This window comes from Cnephaeus nilssonii (assembly GCF_951640355.1).
Source record: "Cnephaeus nilssonii genome assembly, chromosome: 10".
In the NCBI taxonomy this organism is placed as follows: domain Eukaryota; kingdom Metazoa; phylum Chordata; class Mammalia; order Chiroptera; family Vespertilionidae; genus Cnephaeus; species Cnephaeus nilssonii.
In genome coordinates, this window is record NC_137081.1 from 7,078,936 (window position 1) to 7,088,658 (window position 9,723).

Sequence of the window (9,723 nt, forward strand, 5' to 3'; positions counted from 1 at the left end):
CTTCCCAACAACAACCCCCCTCCCTGCCTGCGCTCCCTGAACGTGGACAGTCATCCTTCCTTGCTCTTCTTTCTTTCATTTAATATATATATATATATATATATATATATATATATATATATATATATATATATTATTGATTTTTTACAGAGAGAAAGGGAGAGGGAGAGAGAGTTAGAAACATCAATGAGAGAGAAACATTGATCAGCTGCTTCCTGGCACTGGGGAAGTGCCTGCAGCCAAGGTTCCGTATTTTCCGGTGTATAAGACGACTTTTTAACCCAGGAAAATCTTCTATACGCCCAGTCATCTTATACGCCGGAAAATACGGTACATGCCCTTGACAGGAATCGAACCTGGGACCCTTCAGTCCACAGGCCCACGCTGTATCCACTGAGCCAAACCGGTTAGGGCTCCTTGCTCTTCCTTCTAGGTGACTATCCAAGTACGCAGCCTGGAACACTATAGCTCAGTTCTACTAATCTTCTGAGCTTTACAGACATGGAATCATACGGTGTGTACTTTTGTGTCTGTCTGCTTCCCCTCAGCGTGATGTTTCTGAGATGCACCTGGTGTACAGTAGCCTGTGTAACAGGTTCGCTCCTTGCCAGGGAAGCCCAGCGGAGGCCGGCAGAGGACTGCCTGTGGCCTGCTCGGTTGCATGTGCTACAGCTGCACAGCAAGGCCTGAGATGAGTGGCGTGACAAAGCCCACATGGCTTGCAAAGCCCACAAGACTTACCGCCTGGCCCTTTGCAGAAGAAGTTCGCCGGCTTCTGCAGGGCGGTGTTCCATGGTGTGAGTCTCCTACGGTGTATGTTTCCTGTCTCTCGTTCTGGGATTTCTGAGTTGCTCACACTTGGGTTGTTACAAACGGCGCTTCCGTGAACGTTCTTGGATGTGCCGCAGGGTGCACACGGGCCCGTGTTTCTGTTGGGTATATGCTCAGCGGACTGGATCATGCCAAAGCATTTTTCCAACGTGGCTGCACTGGTTTACCAACACTGCAGGTAGCAGTCTTTACAGTTTAGCCATTTCGGATGACGTGGAGTGCTATCTCACTGGGGCTTTCACATGCATTTTTCTGATTATTAACAAGGCCGAGCACAGTTTCGTGTATCCGTTGGCCATTCGGACTTTCTGTTTTATGAGCCACCTGCCCACATTCCTTGGCCATTTTCTCTTGGGTTGTTTATCGTTTCCTTACTGGTACCGTTTGTAGTTATAGTTATAGAGTCTGGACACAAACCCTTGCCTAAACCCCACTCATCCTTTAAGTCTCTGATGTGGTGGCACTTCTTTAAAGGGTCCTCCAATCAGGGGGTGCTCTCCTTTCTGCTTCTGTGGCCCTCACGCCTCTCGCACGTTCCTCGGCCACCCCCATGCAACATGCCTGTAACGGAAGGGCCCTTTCGCCGCCCGCGACTCCTTGGGACGCCCCTCCTACTGTAAGGGGCATCGTTATTCCCACAGTGACTCAGGCTCAGAACCGGGAAGTCATCCCGGATTCCTCAGTCTCTCTGTCCCTTCATATCCGCCAGCCCAGGCTGCGTCCCTCCTTCCCACTGTCAGCGACACCTGCCCCTTGCATCCCACCTATTGCCGCCCCTCACACGCAGGTCCGCGTTGATTAGCTTGACCACTGCAAGCAGTCTCCTAACGGTGCTCCCTCCCTCCCTCCCACCTCTCCCCCTCGCAATCCCATACGGATCTTCTAATAACACTCCTCTGTGTCTATCAATTCCTTGTTCAAAGCTTAACCGCCATTGCTTCCCCAGAGCATCAAGGAATCGCACCTTAGGCAAGTCAGGGCATCTTCACAGAAGACACACAGAAATCATATGTATTTACTGCTGTCACCAGGTTTGATAAGACCAGGACAGGTTCTTGTTCTAATAAAGAGGAAGCAAGCTAGAGGCCAGCAACGTTTTACTTAGTATGTTTTCCATAAACCCGCTGAATTACACCTCACGTAATTCGGACGAGGAAGCTGCCACCTGTCCCGGGGTTTTCAGTATTGCAGGAACTCCTTTAGCCGTAGAGCTGCACATGCTCTGAACATCCTTCAGGCGTTATTACTTAGATGGTTTTCTAGGCTTGGGCAGGGAGGGGAACTAACCTTTTGGGTAGTTTGCAGAGTTAATTTAACTCTTCATTAATAAGGTATATTTAGCACACTCATATATACATCCTCACACACGCTGATACACAATCACATATGGATTAGACAGTAAACCAGGAAATTTATCGCCAAAGTGCACTGAAACTCCCCAGTGCATTGGTGGGCCTGGCATAACAGGAGGTATACTAGTTAGACTAGTTACCTTTGCATTACTGGTAAGACTAGTTACCTTTGCATTACTAGCTAGACTAGTTACCTTTGCATTACGTGCTCACTCAAGTGCCAGGTGCCTGTTCAAGTAGACGATCTCCTTTAACCCTTAGCATATCTCTGTCACGTCAGCACCATTAGAGCCCCGTTTTACCGACGAGGAGACTGAGGCAGAGCGACGTTTACAGACTTGCCACAGCGAGTGAGTGACAGCGCCTGCATTCAGAGCCTGGGAGCTGGGACTTCAGAGCCTTACCTGCTTAATGACGATGACATTATTTCTCCCATAGGGATGTAAATAATGGTTCAAAAAAAAAAGACCAAGTGTGGGGGCAGAGAGAGAGAGAGAGAGAGAGAGAGAGAGAGAGAGAGAGAGGAGAATGTACTTGAATGGAAAAGAAATAGGTTGTTCAAGAAATCACAGCCCCATAATAGGGCCCTGGACAGATCTCCGCTCGCCCCACTGGGACTTCACTGTCTGTGGCCTGTGTTTGGAAAAACAGAGGAAGACAAGGCAGGAGGCAGGCTGATCAGGAGCACACAGCGGCCAGCAGATCGTGGTGCTTCCTGAGAGACTGCCCCCTGCGCAGGGGCCTCGGAGCGGTCCTCCTGAGGGAACCCCGGGGCAGCTGCCGGTGCCAGATGCAGGGCGCAGGCGCCCACCTCTCTGACCTTGTCTCTGAGCGCTGCAGTGGCAGGGGGAGGTCGGAGAGGAGGGAGGAAGGTGGTTTGTGGAGCTGGGCTGATGTCGTTTTGGCTTCTGGGTCGAAGTCAAAAACAAAACATGTGGAGAGAACAGGGACCCTGGAGACGGGGTGCCTGGACCAACAGGAGCCGGGGCAGCTGGCAGACTGGCCTGCGTTGTGTGTGAGCATTGGCGAACTCTGCCCACGCCTACCCTCTGTGTGCAGCCTCACAACTGTTCCTCCTGCAAACCCCGTGTGGAAGTTGAATCCCATTCCTTTCCCAGAGAGGATTTCCTGGTCTAACAAACCAAGTGGCTCTGACCTCGCTGCAGAGCTTTCTGACTTCAGGGTGACTGCAGGCACACAGGTCTGCCTGAGAGGTGTAACCCTGCGGGGAGGAAATCGGGAAAGAACTCCAAGTGACCGTAAGCCCTGCGACCCCATGGGGGATCTACAGCCAACCTTCCGGCCCCCAATGGCTCTGGCCTATGAACAGACAAGGGCTGAAGTGTAAGGGGAGGGAATACATGTTTGTGTCCTACAGATTTACAGAAACGAGTCCTAAAAAGCCATCCACAGGGACCATCTAGGGAGAAAACAGCACCGCATCCCGGACATGTTCTCCACTGAGGTCTTCGGGAAAGTCCAGGCACAGTTCATCTGACTGGTCACTTCTTTGACCACCATTATCTTAACCGACTGTTAACTTTCCCACTCAAAAAGGAAATGCCGAACGCGGACATTCCTCCCTTGGGCGGCCTCAGCCCCGGGTGGGGAGGGACAGGCCCGTGGGAAAGCCGCCGTGGCTCTGTGCGCCCGGGAAGGCTCGCTGGCTGCCGGCTCGGTTTTTGACAAAGAAAAGGGGCTGCCCCGCGCGTCTCGCACAAAGATGCTCTGTTCCGGGCACGCCGAGGAGCAGAGCCCGCGGTTACGTGGAAAAGACACGAAGGAAACACCCGCCGGGACCATATGCCGAGCACAGACCTCCCACCCACTGGAACAGTGCGTGGCTTTTTAAAATCCAAAGCATAACTTTGTCGTAGGAGCTTACAACACGGACGTCTGCAAACCCAGCAGCAAGCAGGACGCGCCGACGTGCACGGCTGGTGTCCGTGCGAAGCCTCAGGGTCACAGAGGCAGAGGCACGGACCCCACGTTCCAGAAGGGAGAGTGTCTGTGAGGTCCGGCCGCCCGCGCCTCCCTCCTCCCTCCGGGCTGCCATCTGGGCTTGTTTGTTTGTGTTCCCAACTTTCTGGAACAGGGAGCTGCTCTGTTCGGGACGGGGCACCAAGCCTTACAGAAAAGGCTCTTTTCTCCCTTTTCACTGTACGTTCAAGCTCCACGTTTAGTTTGGTCAAAAGACCCAGTAACTAGCACCATCACCACATGGAACTCAACTGGGCACCCCGAGCTGGCCCAGCAGCACTCTCCCCCCCAAGATGCCAGGGACATTCCCACGGCTCCTTCCTGTGCCTTCCGGTCTCCTTCCAAACACACTGTCACGAAGGCCCGTTATTTGGCCTGGAAATCAGACCTGTCTCATGGATCCTTCTACACAGAAGCATTGGATTTAAAAATGAAAAAAAAATAAATAGTTCTAAGCCGTTTTCCTAATTTTATAAAGCACCCATGAGCCATGTTACAAAAACACAAAACAAAACAGAGCCAACAAAAAGTCTTCCCGTATGTAATTAAGAGACAAAGCATTCTTGTCAGAGTGACTCTACAATCTGATGATGAGTGCTTCACACGTAACAAGCCGACACTTAGAAAACCCCAGTAAGACCCTTCTCTCTGAAACACTCCACGTAGCCAATACAATAGAAGGAAGAGGTACCTTGTAAAGTAAAATCCAGCAGCACATACTCGTAAGCAACTTCTGTCTTTGTTTCCACTTGCGGTCTCTTCAGGGTGGAGAATATTTTCCCAGGGCTGCTGTCCTCGGGGTCGTCCAGCTTCCTGAGCCCGCACCCCATGGCCAGCTCTGCGAGGGCTTAGCGTGCGGGGCAGGGCGGGGGGGGGGGGGGGGGGAGCGGCAAGTTCTGTCCTTCAAGCTGCAGGGAGGCGGCTACGGACTCCGCTGCCGAGCCTTTCCCCGCCAAACCAGAGATGCCAAACCAGAGATGCTCCAGGAGCAAACATCTGAGCGCAGGGAGAGGAGCCCCGGACTCTTCCTACCCATGTTTCTGTGCAGGCGCCGAGCCCGGCATGCTGAGCCGCGGCCGGAGGCTGGGCTGGGTCCTGGGGAGCAGCTGCCAGCCTAGCGGAGACTTTCCGTGCCACGTCGGTGGCAGCCGCCCCCTGCCCGCCGCGCACCCAGGGGCTTTGTCTCCTCCAGCTGGCTGGTGAGGACAGAGGTGTCCCGAGCGGAAATAGAGAGGCGAGGGTGCAAGTCAGATGGAAACACTTACAAGCAGAGGGTACAAGCAGCCACAGGGGCGTGCGGCTCTTTCTCTTTTCTTTTTTTTCCTCTTTTCCTCTCTTTCCTATGCCCACCCCCTTCTTCCTCCCCGCTACTACCAAGAAGGCAAAGGGGGAGGGGGGGAGAGAGGGGGAGGGAGAGAGAAGGGATGAAAGAAATGGATTCTCAACATGTTTGGAAACAAAAATCTTTCCCAGAACGGAAGTCAGCTTTATGAGGAAACTTTCTGGAGTCTAAAAGCAGAAAAGTAAAGTGTGTGTTTTTTTTTTTTAAAACACACGCAAACACTTGAGCACTTTTGAGGATTTCTTTCGACATGAAGGTTCTTTTTTATGCTGGAAAAATTATATTCTAATTAAAACTGCCAAATAGAAAATAGAACAATATTGAAATATTTTCATAACCAGACTATTTAATTGCAAAGGGAGACAGATATGTGGATAATTACTAGTTTTCCCAACATCCTTAAAGTTTACAATACTCTACTAGGAGACGGCCTATGACGGCAACTAGCAACGCTCTGCAGGTCCCCAAGCATCTGTAATGAGAAAACCCCTCACACCACATGACTGACCACTTACTCCTTCAGTCTTACCAACTGCCATTTACCGCAAGGCACGCACAGTGTGTGACGGACCGATTGTCATGAGTGTTCATTGCATTTTCCCATTGACAGGCCAGGGGCACGAAGCGTCCAAGACCAAGAGCCCCGGAGTCGGACGGCTGGGGTTCAGTCCCGCTTCTGAGGCCTCCTCGAGACGCGATCTTGGGCAAGTACTTGACCTCTTCGAGTTTCAACTTCCGTCCTATAAAAATGCAGTTATTAATAGTTCTTACCTCATAGGCTTGTTATGAACGTTGAATATGAGATAATCTTATCTCACATCCTAGCACTATGCCGGCCTAATAGCACAAAGTAAATTTGTTCGTGCGCTTACATTATGAAATAGGGTTGAGAGTAGTAATCGGAAGGAAGTGATTCTGCCACCACTCCCATCATTTACCAAACAAACCCCCATCCCATTTCAGATGCTAGAGACGACAAGCCTGAAAAGGTTGTTTCAATCACATCGGAGAGTGCAGTGAAAACTCTCACTGCAGGGGGTGGGCGTGGGAGGTGGGGGGTGGGGGGGTATGGCTGATATAGTTTGTAGATCACTATGACCTCTTGTCTTTATTTATTTATTTATTTATTTAAATTGAATAAATCTTTATTATTCAGATTATTACAACTGTTCCTCCTTTTCCCCCGCCATAGCTCCCCTCCACTCGGTTCCCACCCCACCCTCTGCCCTTACCTCCCCCGCACTGTCCTCATCCATAGGTGTACGATTTTTGTCCAGTCTCTTCCCGCACCCCCCACACCCCTGAGAATTATCAGTCCACTCCCTTTCTATGCCCCTGATTCTATTATATTCACCAGTTTATTCTGTTCATCCGATTTTTAATTCACTTGATTTTTAGATTCACTTGTTGTTGATAGATATGTATTTGTTGTTCATAATTTTTATCTTTACCTTTTTCTTCTTCTTCCTCTTCTTAAAGAATACCTTTCAGCATTTCATATAATACTGGTTTGGTGGTGATGAACTCCTTTAGCTTTTTCTTATCTGTGAAGCTCTTTAGCTGACCTTCAATTCTGAATGTCAGCTTGGCTGGGTAGAGTACCCTTGGTTGTAGGTTCTTGCTATTCATCACTTTGACTATTTCTTGCCACTCCCATCTGGCCTGCATAGTTTCTGTTGAGAAATCAGCTGACAATCGTATGGGTGCTCCCTTGTAGGTAATTAATTGTTTTTCTCTTGCTGCTTGTAAGATTCTCTCTTTGTCTTTTGCCCTTGGCATTTTAATTATGATGTGTCTTGGTGTGGTCCTCTTTGGATTCCTTTTGTTTGGGGTTCTCTGTGCTTCCTGGACTTGTAAGTCTATTTCGTTCACCAGGTGGGGGGAGTTTTCTGTCATTATTTCTTCAAATAGGTTTTCAGTATCTTGCTCTCTCTCTTCTTCTGGCACCCCCATAATTCTGATGTTGGTACGCTTGAGGTTGTCCCAGAGGCTTCTTACACTGTCTTCATATTTTTGGATTCTTTTTTCTTTTTGCTTTTCCGGTTGAGTGTTTTTTGCTTCTTTGTATTTCAAATCTTTGACTTAATTCTTGCGTTCCTCTAGTCTGCTGTTGGGACTCTGAATAATATTTTTTATTTCAGTCAGTGTATGTTTAATTTCTAGTTGGTCCTTTTTCATATCCTCGAGGGTCTCGCTGAATTTATCGGCCTTTTCTAGGAAATTCTTGGAAAACCTTATAACCGTGGTTTTGAACTCTATATCCAGTCATTTGTTTTCCTCCATTTCTTTCGTTTGTGATCTGTTTCTTTGTCTCCGCATTTTTGCTGCTTCCCTGAGTTGGTAGGGTAGCTTTGTGTGCTAGATGTCCTATATGGCCCAGTGGCTCGGCCTCCCCAGTTACCTGAGGTGGACACTCTTGGTGCACCCCTTTGTGGACTGTGTGTACAGCCTTGTTGTAGTTAAGTCTTGATTGTTGTTGGTATCACTGGGAGGAATTGACCTCTAGGTCAATTGGCTGTGAGGATCAGCTGTGTCTACGCTGGGAGAACTTCTGTGTTGGAGACAGCCTTATGAGACAAGACTTGCAAAATTGCAAAAGCCTCTGTGCTCAGCTTGGATGGGACAGAGTCTCAGGGCTGAGCAGACAGTCTTGACTTCCCGTCAGCCCTGCCCTATGAGGCCCCTGGATCTCAGTGTCCCTCGGTAATCGCTGCAAGCACCTCTAAGAGTAAGCCGCCCTCGAGTTTTGCCCGCTGCCAGACAGTCCAGTTTCTCCCCCAATGAATCTGGATTCCCAGATTCTCGCCTGGAACTGGAGTTCAGCACAGTGGGGGAGCTTCCATTTCCCACCCGCTAGAGAAAGCCAGTGGCGCACTCAGCAGTCAGTCCTCTCTTCACGCACTTGCGTGTGCCTCCAGACCTCTGCCTTTCGTGACTCCCCTGAGTTTCTGCCTGACAGTCCAGATTCCCCCCATATAAACCTGGGTCCCCAGGGTCTTGCCCAGAGCTGGGGTTCAGTGCAGTCGGACCTGGGGTTCAGCACAGTGGGGAGCTTCCGTTTCCCACCCGCTAGAGAAAGCCACCGGTGCAGTCAGCAGTCAGTCCTCTCTTCACGCACTCGCGCGAGCGCCTCCAGACCTCTGCCTTTTGCGACTCCCCTGAGTTTCCGCCTGACAGTCCAGATTCCCCCCGAATAAGCCTGGGTCCCCAGGGTCTCGCCTGGAACTGGGGTTCAGTGCAGTCGGGAGCTTTTGTCTCCTTCCCGCTAGAGAAAGCCAGCCAGGCACACAGCCGCCCACGTGCGTGTGTCCGTACCTCAGCCTTTTGCAGCTCCTCTGATTCTCTGTGTGCTTTCCTCTTTCCTTCTAGTTGTAGAATTTCCACTCTGCCAGCTTTCCTGTGGTTCTGGATGATGTTTGTTTTGTCTTTTAGTTGTAGTTTTGAAATTGTTGTGCGAGGCAGCAATTTAGGTGTTTACCTATGCCGCCATCTTGGTTTCTCCTCCTGACCTCTTGTCTTTAAATAGTTTACTTCTCAGAAGTGGTTTTACCAGAGGAAAATTCCACAGTCCTTCATTCTCAAAGATGAGCATAGTTTGTGGTAAGCAATTTCTGGGTAAATCTGGCTGGAAAGACAGCAGACTCTGATCCAGCATGACTTGTTTGACTATTCACAGTGCTTTCATGCCTGTCATTTTTCATGCTTTCTTTTGTACGCTGGGCTGTGAGCTCCTGGATGGTGAAAAATGAAATATTTGAAGTTCACTAGTTTTTATTGCAGTGTCTAGAAATTATTTATTATGTACTCACTGTATTAAGTGCCTGCTACCTTCCAGGCACTGAACTGGATATGGGCTGGGTATACAAGATGGCTAAACATGCCCTAGAGAAACTTATGGTTTAATGGGGATGGTAGACTTACAATTTCATTTTGATTTGGTAGCTGCTGAGATAAAGCATGCATGGGACACTGTAGAACCCAAGAAGAGGCCTCCAACTCAGCTTGGAGGATGATGTATGAACTGTCCTGGAGGTTGAATATGCACAAGATAGATAAGGAAAGGTGGGAAGCTCCCTGGCCAGGTAGCTCAATTGGTTAGAGCGTCATCCCGATTTGTCAAGATTGCAGGTTCGATCTCCAGTCAGGGCACATACAAGAAGCAAACAATGGATGCGTAAATGAGTGGAACAACAAATCGATGTTTCTTTCTCTCTTTCT

General features: G+C 49.6%; 1 protein-coding gene across 2 annotated transcripts in view; it reads right to left on the reverse strand.

The window, feature by feature from the left end:
• The window catches only part of RFTN2 (raftlin family member 2), a 49,156-nt gene extending 42,667 nt beyond the window's left edge, over nt 1-6,489 (reverse strand). Inside the window, exons 1-4 of one of the 2 annotated variants that reach the window (XM_079781982.1) lie at nt 6,378-6,488; nt 6,035-6,245; nt 5,429-5,530; nt 4,855-5,010 (exon numbers count right to left, since the gene is read on the reverse strand). In XM_079781982.1, the coding sequence (XP_079638108.1) occupies nt 4,855-5,010; nt 5,429-5,530; nt 6,035-6,044 (268 nt within the window). In that variant the 5' untranslated portion in view covers nt 6,045-6,245; nt 6,378-6,488. Of the gene's footprint in view, nt 1-4,854; nt 5,011-5,428; nt 5,531-6,034; nt 6,246-6,377 lie in introns of both variants that reach the window. The other variant, XM_079781983.1, reaches the window with a different exon arrangement.
• Nucleotides 6,490-9,723: the final 3,234 nt, after the last annotated feature.